Source organism: Zonotrichia leucophrys, chromosome 20 (assembly GCF_028769735.1).
Source record: "Zonotrichia leucophrys gambelii isolate GWCS_2022_RI chromosome 20, RI_Zleu_2.0, whole genome shotgun sequence".
NCBI classification, from domain to species: Eukaryota; Metazoa; Chordata; class Aves; order Passeriformes; family Passerellidae; genus Zonotrichia; species Zonotrichia leucophrys.
In genome coordinates this window covers 12,700,052-12,718,742 of record NC_088189.1, presented here as the reverse complement: position 1 = coordinate 12,718,742, position 18,691 = coordinate 12,700,052, and the positions used below count along the sequence as shown (strand labels likewise).

At 47.5% G+C, this 18,691-nt stretch overlaps 1 protein-coding gene and 1 long non-coding RNA gene across 2 annotated transcripts; both read right to left on the bottom strand.

The window, feature by feature from the left end:
• Positions 1-1,076: 1,076 nt before the first annotated feature.
• On the bottom strand, positions 1,077-6,830 carry LOC135456123 (perilipin-3-like). Its single transcript, XM_064729800.1, has 8 exons — positions 6,710-6,830; positions 5,597-5,676; positions 4,701-4,896; positions 4,335-4,417; positions 3,767-4,007; positions 1,921-2,102; positions 1,662-1,787; positions 1,077-1,572 (listed from the first exon to the last, which is right to left on the bottom strand). Exons 2-8 carry the CDS (start codon positions 5,669-5,671, stop codon positions 1,195-1,197), a joined length of 1,281 nt encoding a protein of 426 aa, XP_064585870.1. The 5' UTR covers positions 5,672-5,676; positions 6,710-6,830; the 3' UTR covers positions 1,077-1,194.
• Positions 6,831-11,745: 4,915 nt separating this feature from the next.
• Positions 11,746-17,801, bottom strand: LOC135456309 (uncharacterized). Its single transcript, XR_010442502.1, has 3 exons — positions 17,562-17,801; positions 12,837-12,917; positions 11,746-12,198 (listed from the first exon to the last, which is right to left on the bottom strand). It is a non-coding gene; the product is annotated as an uncharacterized LOC135456309 (long non-coding RNA).
• Positions 17,802-18,691: the final 890 nt, after the last annotated feature.

Below are 18,691 nucleotides of genomic sequence, written 5' to 3'. Positions count from 1 at the left end.
TTTTTGAAAAATCCCTTCACCAGGATTTCTCCTGGGAAGATGAGAAGCCTCAGCTTCTCCATGTTTTGCTGCTCTGGAATATGGTCTGGAGATTGTTTATCCAAACATGTGAATTGTTTTTGATTAATGACCAATCATAGTCCAGCTGTGTCAGACTCTGAGGGATCAGTCACAAGTTATCATTCATTTTTGTTAAGCCTTTTGATGTATCCTTTCTCTTTTTAGCATAGTTTTAGTATAGTAAAAGAGAATAAATATAATAAAAATATAACAAAAATAATAAAATTAATAAAAACATAATAAAATATATCAGCCTTCTGAGAACTTGGAGTCAGAGCCTCATCTCTCACCTTGTCCTGGAGACCCTCGCAAACACCACACTCTTCAAGCCTGCACTCACCATCCACAAAGAAAGCCCCATCTCCAGTCCCTGTCTCTGAGCCCCATGAAGCAACTTTAATTACCTTCACATAAAAAAATAACTCTGGAAGAAGCAGTACTCACAAGTGCAGATTCCACTTCTGATCTCAAAGATAGAAGGATGAGAAGCCAGGAGCAAAGTTTTTCTCTCAAAGTCCCACAAGCATCTGGTCCATCAGCCCAACCCACAGCATCTCCTGGCCAGTCTGAAGGCTTTGGGCTCTTCCAAAAGGAGCCGGACATGGCAGTGGCAGAGTCTGAGCTCCCCATAAACCCTGTGCTGGCAGCAGGTGTCTGTCACCCACTGCCTGGTGCCCCTCATCAGTGAGGCCACAGCCCCCCAAACCAACCTGCTCCAGGCAGCAGCAGGGAAATGCAGGAGGAGAACTTGGCCTTGGAGGAGCAATGCCAAGGGATGCCAGGGTTCTGACAGCTCTCCCAAGCACAGGGCAGTGCCAGCAGGGCATGTTATTTGCCTCCTAGCTTGGGAGAGAGAAGGAATTTCAGCTTTCCAGGATAGCATCAGTAGTCACCAGCTGTGATCCATCCTGCACAGCTCACTGCTCTTCCTCCATCCCTGAGTGGAATTGCATCAAGGAAGAGGTGAAAGAGCACAGCAATCCTCCCAGTCTTTGTCCAACAGAAACCAGAGACGGTTTTTGTATGCAGCAGTTTTATTTTAAGCAGTTATCACCCAGTACAAGCAGCTTTTAGGAAGACAATTGTTTACACTTTCCACTTACTGAGGGTTTCATGCCAACAGCCATTATTGCTTTACATGAGGGTGCTGGAGGTTTCCAGGTGCCCAGCTCCTGCTGCCCCTGCCTCCTCCTCCTCCTCCCTGGGGGAGGAGGGTCCCACCAGCCCGGACAGAGGAGCGTTTTTCTTCAGGTAATCCAGCTGCGCCTCAATGTACTCCTGCATCACAGCCAGCTCCCTCTGGCTCTCGGTCAGGACACTGCCGGGCAAGTCCTGGGAGGAGCTTGCCCCTAAGAAAGCAGCACGCAGCTCGCTGATGGCACACCGAGCCGTCTGCAGCGCGTCCGGCAGGGTGCAGGGCAGGTCCTGCACGGCAGCCACCAGCTCAGAGCAGGAGAGCTGCAGCTGCTGGCTGATCCTGCGGGCCGTCAGCAGTGTCCCACACTCCATCTCCTGGGGGGAAGGCAGGACACCATCAGGAATGGGTCACTCAGAAATCCAGGGGGTGCCCAGAGCCCTTGGCCTCCCTCCCCAGGAGGTACCTCAGGCTCTGCAGGACTCTCATCTCCACTCTCTTTCAGATACTTCCTAGTCCAGTCCAGCCACATCTGGTGGAGTTCCGCCTTCTCCTCCTGAAGCTTTCGATTAAATTGTTGCAATGCGTCAATCTGTGGCACGGGAAGAGCAGAGAGCCAGGACAGACAGCTCAGCTGGGGAACTGCAAAGCTCCCCAGCACAGCAATGAGCTGAGACAACACCAGGGCTTTGGAGCCCTCCTCCCAGGGACTGGGCTCTACCTACCAGCTTGAGCATGCAGTGGAGCTGTACCATTGCCCCCTGCAGGCCCTGCAAGAGCTGCTGGATCCTGGCTGGGCAGTGCAGCGGTGCCAAGAGGCACAGATCCTCAGGGAGAGAGTCCAGGTGCTGCTGCTGCTGCTCCAGGGGCAGAGCTGCCATGCCCTCCTCAGACACTGCCAGCTGGGCTGGGGACACAGACAGTGCCAGGGTCACAGGGGCACAGCAAAAGGCTCAGCACACCCCAGACTGGCAGCTGTGGCTGCCCCTGGATCCCTGGCAGTGCCCAAGGCCAGGCTGGACAGGGCTGGGAGCACGCTGGGACAGTGGACAGCATCTCTGCCCTGGTGAGATGTCACAGACATTTTCTGAAAAATCATTTTGCTAGGATTTTTTCTCCTGAGAAGTCTCAGAAATTAAATGTAAACAATGATTATCTGCTGCTGTGGAATGCAACAGGTGCATCTGTGATTGGTCTCATGTGGTTGTTTTTAATTAATGGCCAATCACAGTCCAGCTGTGTGACCGTGTTCGCAGGGGTCCCAGGATGAGGGAAGAGATGAGGATCTGACTCCATGTCTCAGAAGGCTTGATTTATTATTTTATGATATATATTATATTAAAACTATACTAAAAGAATAGAAGAAAGCCAGCCTTCTGATGAAATCCTAAGAATAGAAAAGCAAGAACGATAACAAAAGCTTGAATCTGAGCCAGCTGACTGTGATTGGCCATTTATTAGAAACAAACACATGAGACCAATCACAGATGCACCTGTTGCATTCCACAGCAGCAGATAATCAATGTTTACATTTTGTTCCTGAGGCCTCCCAGCTTCTCAGGAGAAAAGATACTAAGGAAAGGATTTTTCATAAAACATGTCTCTGACACAGCTGTCTCGGACTCTCTGGTCAGTCACAAGATTTTATTATCATTTAATTCCTTTCTATTCCTTTCAAGCCTTCTGATGAAATCCCTTCTTCTATTCTTTTGTATAGTTTTAGTATATAATTTTCTTTTAATATAATATATATCATAAAATAATAAAACAGCCTTCTAAACATGGAGTCAAGATTCTCATCTCGTCCCTCATCCTGGGACCCCTGTGAACACCACCACATTTGGTGACCCCGAGTGAGAAACATTGCCACAGTGAGAAGCCCAAAATGAGCTTTGAGATGCCTTCCAACCCAAACCATTCTGGTGATAATATAGGGATAAAATGTTTCTAAAAGCATGGGATATTCAGGGGAGTTAGAAAGAAAGGTTGGGCCTTGTAGGCCCTGGGAAAATGTTAAGGTGGGCTTAGGGAAAATGTTGGGCTTTACTGGATCATGAAGAACTGCACCTGTATAATCATTTAATGACTATGATAAACAATACGATTGCTACATGATAAAGTTTATGATTGTTAAATGCAATGATTGTTTGGTAATTGGATATAATTATTGTTTAATTGTAACAAGAATCATGAGAAATGATGTTTGGGGGTTTGATGGAAATTACAAAAATCCATGCTTGGATGAAATCAATGTATACAATAGAACAATATAAGTTTAATAAAAGAATATGTTAATATTAATTAATACGTAGTTATATAATGATAAGGGTATAAAAACATGTTTATCCCTAACCCATGTGGGAGTCAGATTTGGGTCTGTACCTCTGACACCCAGAGCTCTTCAGTAAAAGCACCTGCATAGAATCATGCTGTGATTACGTTCCTGAACATTAACACTGGGATTCTCCTCTTCCCATTATCCCCATTGCAGAGTAGTGGGGTGAGGAGTGGGCCTGACCACCCCCATTCCAACATCTCCTCCTTCCACAGCCCCATCCACCCTTTCCTTACCTAGCTCCTCATTTCCAATGGGGAGAGAGTCACCTTCTGCTGTCCCCAGCACAGCCTCTGCTCCAAGGACACCCCTCTGTGGCACTGCAGGCTCCAGACTGGTCACTGCAGGTGTGGCTGTCCCCTCGCTGCCCTGCAGGGTGACCCTGGTGACATCCAGGGCCTCCAGCACTCTGCTGCTCACAGCCTCCTTCACCTCAGCCACGGTGGATGACAGCAGCTCCTTTGTGCCAGGCAGCATCTGGGGAACAGGGGAATGGCAGGTGATGGAGTGGGTTGTGTCTCACAGAGGGCAAATAGCACAGTGTCAGTTCAGAGTTTACTCAGGTGTGTGACCCTAAATCTTCTTTGCACTTACTGAGGGTTTCATGCCATTATTGTTTTATCCCTAACATGGGGGTGCTGGAGGTTGCCAGGTGCCCAGCTCCTGCTGCCCCTGCCTCCTCCTGGGAGGATTTATTCTGAGTCTCCTCCTCCTCCTCCCCAGGGGAGAAGAGTCCTAGCTTAGAAATCCCACAAGAACCAAGCCCCTCTGCCTGCCAGGGACAGCACAGCCTTTAACTCTTACCTGTTCCACTAGCTTTGGAACGAGTGGCAGCTCCTCCCCCAGTTTTTCCAAACCCTTGGCAGCATGTTCACTCACTGCACACACTGAAGAGAGAACCAAAAAAGTATCAAAACAGTTTTTGCAGTTTCACCTCAAGTTCCACCTTGAAAACATCAGTTTTAGGAAAATCAGCATCAGACTCAACCCCTGACTCTCCCTCACACTGCTGGGATTAGGGCCCAGCTTCAGCCTGCTTTATAAGCCATGGGCTGTCCTTGCACTATGGCAATGGAGAGGTGCATTTCCCCACCCCAGGACTCCTCCCAGGTGGGGAAGGAGCCCAGAGAGCCCCTCCCAGGCAGGGCCTGCCCTTCCCCAGGGATTTACCATGGGGCTCCAGGTTGGCCAGCGTGGGCTGCACACAGCTGGCCGTGGCCTGGGTCACACTCTGCACTCCCTTCTCTGCAGCATCGCACACAGAGCTCAGGCAGGGCTGGCTCTCCTTGCTGAAGTCACAAGCTGCAGAAACCACCTCACAGGCAGAGCTCACCAGGCTCAGATTGGCCACCTCCTTCACTGCAGCCTGGAAGAGCAAAGAAAAGTGCAGCCATGAAGCTCTGAATGTGGCCCTGAGGAGTTTTGTTCTGGAATTCCCTCTTGGGGAGAAATTGTCACCAAATCACCTGGCCTGCCTGAGGAAGACACTCTTGCCTTGCTCACACACCTAATTAAATCCATAATTCCGTTGTGACACGAGCTGGAGAGCTTTGGCATGAATGAATGTGCACCCCAAGAAAGTTTTCCTCTAGCACAAAGAACAATGAAGTTTGGGGGCAACCTCAGTCTTTCTGCCATGAACCCATGTCCAATTCACCTGGAATAGTTATCTGACAAGCCAATATCCCAAGAAAAGCTCCACCAGGCAGGACTGAGTTGGTTTTGAGCTGGCAGATTTGGTCACAGGAGCAGAGCAAGAGCAGCAGGTCTCAGGGAGGCTGAAACATTGCAGCCTTTCCATGGGAGCCCTGCTTGCCAGGAGCAAGGATCCTGAGTTAGAGAAACATCTTTCCTAGCCAAGAACCAGCTAATTTTGATGAGCCTAAGAGATTACAGGGACTTCAGGCCCACATCTTTGTCTGTGGTTTCTCCCAGAAGCTGCAGGGCACAGTCTGAGCAGAGGAAATTCCCATTTTTTGGAGCTCAGCTGCCCTCAGCCACAGCAGGGCCACCTCCTCACCCTGCACCCCAGAGCTGCCACTCCACATCTCACAGGGAGCACCAACCTCCTGCTCCTCCTCCTTCTCCATCTCTGGGGAGCTCTGGGCAGCCTCTTCCTCGTGGGGCACAGCAGAGGCCATGGCAGCTGCAATGCAAGGAACACCAAGGCCTTAGGGAAACATCCCCCTCCAAAGGGGACGCATCCCTTGAAGGTCATGAAAGAGAAGAATTCCTTTTCTCTTTCAGGGAACACCCCAGAACAGCCTCATAGGAGGGGGTCTGTGCCACTTGCAAATCCATCCAGTTTCAAGTTTAAGTTCCAGGTGGTTTGTGATAATTAAAGGAACAAGGAGAGCATTCTTTCACAGAATTCACAGAATCACTGGGTTGGAAGAGACCTTCAAGATCAGTGAGTCCAACCCAGCCCCAACCCCTCAACTAAACCCTGGCACCCAGTGCCACATCCAGGCTTTGTTAAACACACCCAGGGATGGGGACTCCACCACCTCCCTTTCTTCACCCTAAAGACCAAACATTATTAATATATTTATATTAGACAAAGGTACAACATGCTTCCTTCCTCTGATGCCTTAGGATTTTAGATTTTCTATTTTTTATAGTTTTGTAACCCTGCAGTTCTTTAGTGTACAACTCCAAACCCCCCCACACACAGTGTGAGCTGCTGCTTTCCCAGTCTGGGCAGACACAACAATTCCTCTCCAGGCCTGGCAGTCAAGGACACCTCACTGCCTCAGGGCCCAGAGAGGGAAACAAAAGTGAGTTGAGGGCAGCAAACTCGGGGTAAATGACTTCATTTCCTAAAGCTGTAATTACAAGATGAACCCCCAATATACAAATGGACCAAATTTATAAAAGTGTGAAAACCCAAGACCTGTGATCCATTTTTGGGTGGACTTGGGGGGCTTTCTCTGCCCTGGATGAAGAAGACCCCTCAACAAATATAACTGCTTTTTTACCCTCTTAATCTTACCCAGCCTCTGTTTTTAAGTAGCCCCAGCAAAAGCATCATATCCCACCAAGGCTTCAAGAAACTCTTGACTCAAAGAAACAACAAGACCACAACTGAGGGAAAACAGAGTTCAAGGGTCTTCCCTGCTGCTTCCACACCCCAGACCTAAACATTCCCCCTGGAAGGTCCAGAACAGCCCCTGTGTTACCTGCTGGAGACGAGCAAAGCAGCAGCACAGAAGAAGCAAGCACCAACTGCACTCTATCAGCTGTCCTGCTTTTTTTATGGTGCCTGGGATGGGGCAAGGCGGGACCTCAGGGACTGGCAGCTCTGGGAAGCAGCAGGAGGGAGCCAGGCCCTGCCCTGGCCAATCAGAGAAGGACAGGGCTGATGGGGCTCGTTAATTGCTGTTAATTACCCTGGAGTTAGGCAGGCACACCTTGCCCTGTGTGAAGCAGTTTCACTTGGAGGTCTCCATTTTATCAGCAATGACTATGGGAATGTCTATTAAGTTTTCTGCTTTGTGGTGTAGTACATTTTATTTAAACTGTGCACTTGTAATCTCAATTCAGGGGTTGTGCTTTGCCTGGAGGTTTGTCCCTCTGCTTTGGGCTGTGACAGCAGCAGCCCTGGAGTGTGTCACCCTCCTGCACAGAGCTCCCTGTGCTCCTGTAAGGCTGTAGATGACCATGCTTGTGGTGCTTGTCACCTCCTCCTGCAGGGACAAAAAGGTCCTTGGTGGCCTGAGGTGTCAGGCTGCCTCTGCCTGCAGGAGGAACAGCCTTGAGTTTCACCAGGGGAGGTTTAGGTTGGATGTTGGGAGGAATTTCCTTACCCAGAGGATGGTCAGGCTTTAGAACAGCTGCTCAGGGCACTGGTGCCATCACCATCCCTAGAAGTGTTCAAAAAACCTGTGGGTGTGTGTTGGATTCAGCCCTTTCCTGACCCAGAGATGGGGCAACTGAGAGGTGATTTAAAAACTTTTATTCCATTTTCAGTCTCATGAGAAGGGTGAGACAATACAGATGTTATAATTCAAACCATCACAACCAGAAGCCAGTTATTCCCTGATTACAATATAAACATTTCTTGGCCTATCAGCTTTTGTCACACCATGCTGTAGATGCCTTAAAGCCAATCATCTAAAACTACCCCTTGTGGGTCCTACTACAATGCATCTTTCATAGTTTTATTTCTAATTTCTCCAAAGTATCCAGTTTTATTTCCATGGGCTTGGGGACATCATGGTTTGCTGGAGGGATGGTCAGACTCGATGATCTGAAGTGCCTTTTCCAGCCTTAATAATTCCATGATCCCATGATTCTGATTCCATCTTCTGAGGATGTTTATGTGGGAAATTGGATTTTGAACCTGTTGAAATGAGAGCTACCATATTCCAGAGGATGAGCTTTATCTGGCTCATCAGCACAGCACAAGCCATGGCCCCGAGGCTGCCAGAGCTCCAGGAGCGTTTGGACAGCTCTGCCAGGGATGCTCAGGGTGGAGTTGTTGGGTCTCTGTGCTGGAGCTGGACTCCATGATCTTTATGAGTCCCTTCCAGCTGAGGATATTCCACAATCCTACAAAAGAAAAAGGGCATGGGAAGAGGCCAAACAGGCATTGGCTGCACCTTTTCCCCATAATCCACCCAATTTCAGCCAAGTTACAGCTTGGTTCTCACCTGGGGCTCTCTGCAGATACAGCCTCCTCAGGGGATGCTTTGTGTGGGTGTGGTGGGGCATCCCTCTCCACTGCTGGGACCACCCAAGGAAGGGCCAGGGACAGAGAGGTGCTGTGGGGCTGGGAAGTGAAACTTTAGGACATGGAATAAAATGAGGTGGACACTGGACTTTCTGAGGTAAAAAAGAGAGTGTTTAATTTCTGACTCTAGCATTTATAGATTTCCAAAAGTAACAGTGAATTGGAGGATAACAATGCCATTTCTCCAATGACACTGGACAAACTAGCAATTCATCAAATTTCTCTTCTTTCATAAAAGAACACAAAACAGTAAGTTATTTACATAAAGTATGTAAGAAAGTTTGTTACAAAAATGTAAACATCAGAAGGCTTAAAAAAACTTTTAAAAACCCAAAACAACGGGGAAGGGCACAAACTGTGTGTGAATCTTGCACAGAGCTGATGGGAGGTGACTCCACAGGTCCTGGCAGCTGCTGGTGCTGGGGACATTGGTGACTCCAGCTGTCACAGACATCTTTTATGAAAAATCCTTTTCTTAGGATTTTTCCTCCTGAGAAAAAGGAACAAAATGTAAACCACGATTATCTGCTGCTGTGGAATGCAACAGGTGCATCTGTGATTGGTCTCATGTGGTTGTTTCAAATTAATGGCCAATCACAGTCAGGTGGCTCAGGCTCTCTGTCCAAGCCACAAACCTTTGATATCATTCTTTCTTTTTCTATTCTTAGCTGGCCTTCTGATTAAATCCTTTCTTCTATTCTTTGAGTATACTTTTAATATAATATATATCATTAAATAATAAATCAAACCTTCTGAAACATGGAGTCAGATCCTTGACTCTTCCCTCATCCTGGGACCCCTGTGAACACCGTCACACCCACAGCTGGGTCAGTCCCAGAGGTGCCAGCTCAGTCTGTGCTGTGAATCCCTCACCCTCCCTGCGCTGATGGCTGCACTGGTGTCTGCAGCCCCCAGAGCTCCTGTGGAAGAGCAGCAGCACAGCCTGTGGATGCTGTATCCATGACAACAGCTCCTTCCAGTCCCCCTCAGCCAGCTGACAGCAATGAGCAGCAGCCATCCCAGCGCTGGTGGTGGGAATGGGGCTGGAGCACTGGGCTGGCCTTGAGGACTGTGGGACTCAGCCCTGCCAGCTGCCTGTGGGGTGACTTTGTCTGCGACTGTTTGGTTTGTGTCTCAGCTTTGAAATGGTGTCCATGATTTTCACCTTTTTCCACAACAGCCTTTGGGATCAGCTGGTGCAAAGTGCCAGGTGAGGGCTGGGGTTACTGAGCACGTCCTGCTCAACTCACAGCCCCCTCAGCCAGGGAAATAAGAGTTTCCCAGAGCAGATCTGTCACAGGCATCTTTTATGAAAAATCCTTTCCTTAGGATTTTTTTCCTCCTGAGAAGCTGGGAGGCCTCAGGAACAAAATGTAAACAATGATTATCTGCTGCTGTGGAATGCAACAGGTGCATCTGTGATTGGTCTCGTGGTTATTTCTAATTAATGGCCAATCACAGTCAGCTGGCTCAGACTCTCTGTCTGAGCCACAAGCCTTCCTATTCTATTCTTAGCTAGCCTTCTGATGAAATCCTTTCTTCTATTCTTTTAGTGTAGTTTTAATAAAATATATATCATAAAATAATAAATCAGCCTTCTGAAACATGGAGTCAGATCCTCATCTCTTCCCTCTTCCTCAGACCCCTGTGAACACGGTTACACAGATCTGGCCAGCAGAAGTTGCCAAATCCTTGGATTTGCTCCCTCTGGGAGGAGAAGGCACAGTCAGTCTCTAATGTGGCAGAGTTCTTGTGCAGGAGCTGCACTCGCAGTGAGAGCAGGGCAGCCAGGAGGTCAGGCTGGGCTCTGCTCTCCAGCCATCCATCCCCCTCCAGAAACACATCCAAGGGCATGGAAGCTTCTGGAGTGACTCCAGAGCAGGCACGAAGGTGATCAGAGGGATGGAGCAGCTCTGATGGAAAGGCTGAGAGAGTTGGGGCTGTTCAGCCTGGAAAAGAGAAGGCTCTGGGGGGATCTAATTCCAGCCTTGCAGTGCCTGAAGGAGACAGCAGGAAAGATGGAGAGAAACTCTTGACAAGGGCTTGGAGTGACAGGACAAGGGGGAATGGCTTCAGACTGAGAAGGAGTGGGTTTGGATTGGATACTGGAAAGAAATTCTCCCCTATGAGGGTGGGGAAGCCCTGGCACAGGGTGCCCAGAGAAGCTGGGGCTGCCCTGGCAGTGTCCCTGGTCAGGCTGGACAGGGCTGGGAGCAGCCTGGGACAGTGGAAGGTGTCCCTGCCATGGCAGGGGTGGGACTGGATGGGCTTTGAGGTCCTTCCCAGAAGGGAGGACAGGGCTTATTTCATCACAGAAATCCATCAGCACCTCCTGTATCTGAGCCAGAACTTCCAAAGCAGGCTGGACCTCTGGACAGGTTCTGGCTGCATCAAGTGAAGTGGGACACACAGGAGACCACCCATACCCCTCCAAGGGCATCCTTAGAGACTGATGCCAGGCCTAGTGCCTGGATTTGGAGGGTTTGCATGGTCCACGAGCACAGAGGGAGTCACAAAGGAGAAGAGGAGCTCTGGGTGCCCCTCGGCCCCACAAGACACTCACTTACAGTGTCCTGGCCTCTTTCAGTCATCTCCATACCATGCCATCAGCAGGTGGCATGTATTTGAAGAGGGTGACCAGCAAACTGTCACAAACACCCCTCAGAAATATTATTTGAAGTCCTTTCCATAAAAAGAAACTGGAGTTTGATATATGTGCAGAGCACAAAGAATGGGCTCCAGCAGCACATTTTGAAAATCACTGCTTTAGGCAATCTCCTTAGCAGCTTGTTAGATGTTTTATAAGTGTCCTTTCCAGCTCCAAAAGAAATAATACCACTAATGATTGTGTCAGATACAAAATAATTTCACAGCCTTTTTTGTCTGCCAGCTTTCCAATTGCAATAAATCACATGCCCTTCTGTGCAGCTGAAGAAATCCAAATCCCAAGGAGCAGGCAGCTTGGCTGGGAAAGAAAATAAAAATAGGAAGGACACCAGGGCCATTTTTTTCCTGTATTAATTCCAGCAATACTTTGCCTTAGCAAGCCAGGCCTTGCTGAGCTGGGGTTCCTGCTCAGCCTGGGATGAGCCCTCCTGGGATGCCTTGGGAAGGGCTGGGATTAAACATGGAGAGGGATAATGAGGGAATCTGCACAGCCCTGCATGTGTCACCAGCCTGCAGAGTAGATTGGTGTCCCTGAGAACATCCCAGGCCCAGGGAGGTGTGGAGTTGTGCTGGACCAGATCTCCTGTCACATCCCAGGGAAGGGATCTACAGGAGCTGGGCAGGGCTCTGAGCAGGGAAATGTGGGGACCTGAAAGCTCCCTGCAAATCCCCCAGGGCCCAGGAGATTGTTGTCTTGGTTTGAACAGCCAGGTGTCTGCTGAAGAAGGCAGGAGCCTTTCTTGAAATGGAAAATGTAAACCTTCTCCCTCCAAATTATTATAATTTTGAAATTAAAAGGCTCTCAGGCAAAGATATGGGAGTAGAAATAACAGATCTTTAATAGGAAAATTAAAAATACAAATACAATAGTACAAAACCAACGCTGCCAGAGTGATCACAGGCCCTGGCCCCTGTGTGTCAGGGGGTGTCCCAGCCCCATCCCATGGGGGCTCAGCCCTCCTGCAGTGCCAGCTGTGGCTCTGCTGCAGCAGGGATCCTGCACAAGGGGGGAGTTTTCCTCTGCAGCTCCAGGGCTGCTGCAGATGGGCCTGGGCTCCCTCTGGCCATGCAGGGCAGCAGAAAGCTGCTCCTCTGGCAATGCAGGGGGCAAAGGCTGCTGTGCTGGGCCAGGCTCAGATTGGATCCAGGGAGGAATGCTTGGCTCCTCCCCTGGGCGGAGCATCTCCCCATGGGATGCTGGGATTGGATCAGCCCTGCAGGGACACTCAGTGGCCATGGACAGCAGAGATCTCCTGGAGGGAGGGTTGGCTGTGGGAGAGAGAAAGAAAACTGCCCCAGGAACAGCAGAGAACTGCCCCAGCTCTGACAGATGGGGACAGAACACACACAGACCTTACAACCCAGGACATGGGGTAAGGCCAGAAGTTCTCTGGCTTGGTGCTCCAGAGGCCTGTGGAGCACTTGAGGAGAAGTTCTGTGTGTCCTTTGACCCCACACTCTCCCCACATGCTGGGCCAGGTTCAGTCTCATGACTTATTCCAGGTCCTGGCTGAGCTTCCCCTGGGATTTGCACTCTCTTCCCCAACCCTGCAGTGGCTGCTGCTCTCCCAGCTCACACAGTGCTGTCTCCAGCACTTAGGATGCTTCCCCTGCCCGTCTCTTGGCCAGCTGCCCATTTCTTTAACATTGTGTAAGAATTTAATTACCTTTGAAACCTTTTCCGTGCTCTGTAAGACCTGATTGAAATTTAGTAATAGATGTAGAAAGCACAACTTAAATACCCAAAGGAGACAGTTACTCTGCAATGTGAAATAACATCTGATCCAGCTCAGTTTCATTCATCCACAGAAATTACAATTTTTCCTTATTTGCTGACTGACAGAATTTTGAGAAATTTATTCCAGTCCTGCATGGCCTCTCATTTTCCATTGAAATTCCTGGAGTACCTGGCACCACCAGGGAGATCATCCCACTCAAGTCCTGCCAGGGACTCCTTTCTGGGCAGAGCTGCAGCCTCAGCTCATCACCTACAAAATAAAAATATAACTCAAATGAGAAGGAAAAACTCAGAAAACACATGATTAACTAAACTTGTGTGTGTGTATATTTACATTTTCAATTGTAAAAGCTGTCCCTGAACTCCTGTGCTTTGCCCCAGAGGTGAGAGGGTAACTCAGGTGTGATGATCTCCATCTCCCACCTGTGGTGTTTCCACTGCCCTGCTCTGGGTTGGGGTCTTCTCTTGAATATTCCTCTGGCTCAAGTGGTGCAAAACCCCCACAAAATCCCTGTTCCCTTCATCCATGGTCACTGTCTGGGGTCCCTCACACTGATCCCTCATGGGCCATGGATAGTGTGGGATGGTTCTTCCAGGCAGGAGAAACCCCCAGTAACTGCAGGAGAAGGATAAGAATGGTTGGGGCATTTGGGTATTTTGAATCCTCCCATTTATTGTCCTTTTTTTGAAAATCACCTGCCCTTTATCACCCTTTGAATTGTACTGATCCCAAAAAGAAGCCTCTCTTCCCCATAGCTTGAGGCTTCCATGGGACAATGATGATGAAATGTGGAGCCCTGGAGGTCTGGAAACATCATTTCAGTGGGGACAATCTGTGCTGTGCCCTTGGCAGGGAGACACAGGGTGGGAGTCATTAATTGTGTGGCTCCAAATGAAGGTTGTCTGTCACGTTTTATCTTCTTTTTCAACCTGGGTCAGAGTCAGGATTGAAAGTGCTTAAGATGATATTTCATGTTTGGACTCAGATGTTTATTAATTCTTATTTTTATCACAGTCTTACAAGTAGTGAGTTCTACAGCATTTCACTAACAAGGTACAAAATGGCCCCATATCTATGCCTACAAGGTCTTTTAAGGAAAAACTATCCAATTAAGAAATTACAGCTAAATTATTTTTACTTTTAACCCATTAACTAATCACCCATGTCCTGCAGTGTGGACTTTTCTGTCCAATTACAAAATACCACCCAAACCCATGGAGAAGAAGGTGAAGAGGAAGGAGAAGAAGGTAAAGAAAAATGAGCAGCCTCTGCCCTAAAACCTCCATCTTGTTTTTTATATATATTACTATATTCTAAACCCTTAAACTCCAAGTTTTCCACCCTGTGATATCACACACTTCTGTTCAAACTCCACACCCACAATCCCAGTTCTATCATTCAATTTTTGAAGCCTTCTCCATGGCCTCAGGTTACATGCAGTGTTCTCTTGAGGGTCTGTGCCTAAAACCACAGAAAGTCTGAAATTCTCAGCACCCAGGGTTCCAACAGTTGAATTCCAGCTACCCACCCCAAACTCTGAGGCTCTGAACTTCCACAGAACACCTGGAATGTGCTGCCACCAGTTTCAGTGCAGTTGGGAGATTCATTTCCACGTGGTTCAATTTGCACTTTATTGACATCGGGGGCAGGATGGATCACAGCCATCCCCTCTGCCCTGGGGCTGAAACCCCAGTGCCAGGCTGAATTCCAGGAAGGTTTTGGGAATATCACACATTCCAAGAAGGTTTTGGGAATATCAGGGCTGTGGAAGCAGCAGCAGCCTGTGCACCAGCATAGCTATTTTGCATTTGAATTTCAGACCTGAAGGCCTGAGGGCTAAAACAGTTTTAATGCTTGGTTCTGCAAATAAACATCCAATCTTACATGGCTACACGATGCCAGGCAGCCAAGATAAATTATAAATGCAGTAATATTATGGGATAACCCCGATGCAATCAAAGGTGACTTCCCTTTAACACTCACATATTGCTTTCCCATGTTACAGCAGCTTTTTCATTGCTTTTTTTAGTGGTTTGCATTTTTGAAGGCAGAAGTTAAAGATGTTACAGCTGACTTTGGAGCGATGCCTTCAGCTCCAAAGAGGGATTTTCCAGCAGCCAATGCTGCTGTGGCTTCATGGCCACGCTGCCCCAGCATCCTGCAGGATGCTCTGGGAGGTGAAGGTGCATTTTCCTTGCTGTAAATCTCCTTTCTGAGTGCCTGGAGGCTCAGAGCTCCTGGCAGGGATGAGCTGTTGCATTCACATTCCCTGAACATGATTCCTTCCCCCAGGGTTTTTCTCCTGGGAAGCTGGGAGGCCTCAGAGAAAAGGAAAACAATTCTTCTCTCATTTGCTTCTCCTGTGTTGTGCTCACATGTGGAATGTGTTTGGAGATTGTTTACCCACAGGTGATTGTTCCATTGCATTCTGCTGGGAGTTGTTTTCACTCTTTGGCCAATCAGGGCCAAGCTGTGTCAGGACTCTGGAGAGAGTCACCAGTTTTCATTATTATCTTTTTAGCATTCAGTAAGTATCCTTTCTGTATTCTTTAGTATAGTATAGTATTCTTTAATATAATATAGTATTATAAAGTAATAAATGAGCCTTCTGGTAAGATGGAGTCCTCCTCATCATTCCTTCCTTCGTTGGTGGACCTGCATTTACAAGAGTGAGCCATGGCCAGGAGCTCCTCTCCTGCTCAGTGGGATTGCAGAGTTTTCCAGAAATCCCTGTGTTCCAGGGAGGCGCTGGGGTTTTATCCCAGTGCTGCTCTGAAGGAGCCTTTGTTTGCATTATTATCCCGAGCAGTGGGATAGGACTGCCCTACTTTGCCTCCCATAAAAATAGCCCTGAAATAAGGTTTGATCTTTTTCCAGCCACAGAAATAATTGTGAGCTGTTTGCTTCCGTGCTCTTCCCAGTCAGTTGTTGGAGCTATTCTAAAATTATTCTTTCACTGCCTTTTTTTTCTGATGGGGTCACTGAGATTGCTGGTAAATCTTGATACACCTGTCAAAATACCTTTTTTTCCCCACTAACAGAACATTTTGTATTCAATGTTGCAGCATTAGTGTATTTTAATATGTATCCCTTTCTTTTGCCATTCTCTAAAGTAGTTGGAAGATGCAATTTTCAAATCTTTTATTGTACAGCCTTTTATCAAACTGTCTCTATAGCTGCTGCTTTTTTTTTTGAAATCAGATTTCTCTCTGATAGGATCAGATCTGAAATCATTTGTTACATTCCTTGCATTTCTCATTTCTAAAGCCAGGCATTGCTTTTTTTACAGAGTTTCTGTGGGGCTTTTTGAGCCTTTTGTACTTCTTTTCTTCCCTTTTAATATTGATTCTAATGTTTGTCAGACCATTTTATTCTTGCTTTCTTTGTTCTCTGCTTTTTTAATCTTTCCTGTTGGTGCTTCCCTATGAGTTTTATAACTAAATTTCTTTAATTTCCACTTGATCTCCTTTCTTTAAGTACTGTTGATATGGAAGAAAAGCAGAAGAAACATGATAGATTTTCTGCTGGTTTGACATCTAATAAGAGGTGGAACAAACCCCACACTCCAGCTCCTCAGAAATCCTACAGGTTTCTTGTAATGGGAAGAGAATGTGTCTGAAAAATACGAGTGACATCCAGGGAACATCATCAAGGTGTGGATCCAGTCAAGCCAGATTTGGAACATAAATAAATTGCTTTACAAAGTACATCTCTGTTTCAGGAATCTTAGAATGCCCTGAGCTGGAAGGAACCCACAGAAAACATCCAGTCCAGCCCCTGGCCCTGCACAGACACCCCAACAATCCATCCCTGAGAGTGTGGTCCAAAAGAAGGAGAATTGGAGTGACTTCCAGCAGACTCTGATATATGGTGTATTTAGGTCTGGGTAAGGATGGATCTCTTCACTCCCTTCCCAGAAGAATTCAGCAAGAGGGATTTGTCACACAGCAGGCTGAAATTCCAACTCCAGTAATAGACTCGCTGAAGAGTGATGTGAAAAATTAATGAGCAGTTTGGAAAAACTCAGCATCCAGCTGCTGAGGAAGGCTGGGCTGGCTCGTGCCCAGCTGCTGCTGTTTCCATTCCTCATGCTCTGCTTGTTCCTTCCCTTCCTTGCCACCCTCTTTGTTTTGGATCTTTTCTGCATGTCCTCATGCAGCCCAGGATCATGGAGAGGCACTCCCAAACCATTCCTCCTTCCCTGTTTAATGCATGAAATGTGTGTGTGTGGCACTGGTGTGGAACTGAGAGTTTGGGCCGTGCTGTGCTCACACACACACAGGTATCCTCTGCCTCTAGGGGCACCATTTGTGTTTGGAGGATTTTTCACAACTGCTGGGATTTGTTCCTTGAGCTTTTATTGCAGCATCAGCCTCATCACATGCTTAAGACAACAGGAAGATGGTAAAAGCTCACATACAAGCAGCAGCAGCCAAAGATTTCTTTGGTACAGAGCATTTTAAAAACCTTCCAGCCAATAGCATATTGCTAAAGCTCACAGACAATTGTTTAAGTCAATTACTAAAAGCACATGTACACCTGCTTCACACAATGCTGCTTGTATGTCTTCTATTAACAATACAATATACCATTATTATACCATTACAGTTATTATATTATTATTAACATTACCAATACCATTACCATTATTATATAATTACTATACACAATACTTCATTATTAACTTAAAAATTTCTACCATCTTGCTAAGCACATTTTCCTGCAGTCTTAAGGTCTATCTTAGCCAAGCCTAAAACTCAAAATATTGTTTCACAGCCTTGTTTGCTCTACTATTGTAACTTCTCTACTTTCAGACTTTGCAGCTGCAGCTAGCTCTATGTTTTCTGTTCTTTATGTTTCTAAGCTTTTACAGCTTTCTGAAAACCTTCTTACCTTTGCTATTTCCCCACAGGGTGATGTACAAACCTTCCAGGCAGGGCAGGGCAGGCAGCAAGCAGAGGAATGTCAGGATACCATGAGCTGTTGGGATAAATCCAGTCAGGGGTAGCAGGGCAGGAAGGTGGGACAGTCCCAGCCACACCAAGGGGCCAGCTGGGGACATGTCCTAGGGTGAGGTTATGACGCTGGTATCCCCATTCCTGTGTTCTGTTTATGCTGGATATTATGTTCTGTGCCTTCAAGAACTCTGAAGAGTGAGAGTTTTGTTTTGTTTTGTTACCAGCCACTCCCTCACAGCTGGTGGGACACAGAGATGGGGCAGTACATGGTGCTGCTTTTGCTTTTTGCTTTGCTCTTGCTTCTGCTTTCCTCTTGCTTTTGCTCCTGCTCATTAGTTAGTTTAGCTAAGCAGTCCGAATTTTCCCTGGACTGTTTTTCCTTTTCCTTTTGTGGAACCCCTCGAGCCTGCTCCAGACTGGGCCCTGGGCACACTGAGAGTTTGCACCTTGTGGCTGCAGCAGCTGCCCCAGAGCCGGAGGGACTGAGAACAGAGTGACTGCAGCCACATTTCCCTTCACAGAGAAAAGCAAGGCACAATTCTTCCCAAGAATATTTCTGAGAAAAACAAGCAGGGTGGGACTGCATTCTCTGAACCTCAGAGAAAGAAAACACAATTCTTATCATTTGCTGTGCCTGTGTTTGTGCAAAAGTAGAATGCAACATGGAGATTATTTACCCACAGTGATGGGGTTTTGTTTCCTTGGCCTGTCAGGGCCAGGTGTGTGTGGGGACTGTTGGGGGACAGTCACAGGATTCAGTGCAGTGTGTACAGGGTTGAGTGCTTGGCAGGTTCAGTTTTAGATGTGTAGAATAATATAGTATAATAAAGTAATTAATTAGCCTTCTGATATCCATGGAGTCCTCATCATCATTCCTCCTTCATCAGGGCCCTCACAGCGCATTGCCATAAGTGACCATTCTCAAGAGAGACTTTCTGAATTTGTCATCTTTTTCAGAGCAGTGACAGAGTGGTGTCATCCAGTATTGTTCATTCTGTGTGCTGGGGAGGCTGTGCCTGTTAAATAAACAGGTTCTTTCCACTTCTCTCTGAGGAATCCTTCCCA

Bases quoted from the DNA above. Each gene is read 5' to 3' on its own strand.
- LOC135456123 (XM_064729800.1), bottom strand. From the start codon at position 5,671: ATGGCCTCTGCTGTGCCCCACGAGGAAGAGGCTGCCCAGAGCTCCCCA. The intron at 4,418-4,700 runs GTAAATCCCTGG...TTCTCTCTTCAG, and splicing joins GGCCAACCTGGAGCCCCATG to TGTGTGCAGTGAGTGAACAT. The intron at 4,008-4,334 runs GTAAGAGTTAAA...CCTGTTCCCCAG, and splicing joins TTCCAAAGCTAGTGGAACAG to ATGCTGCCTGGCACAAAGGA.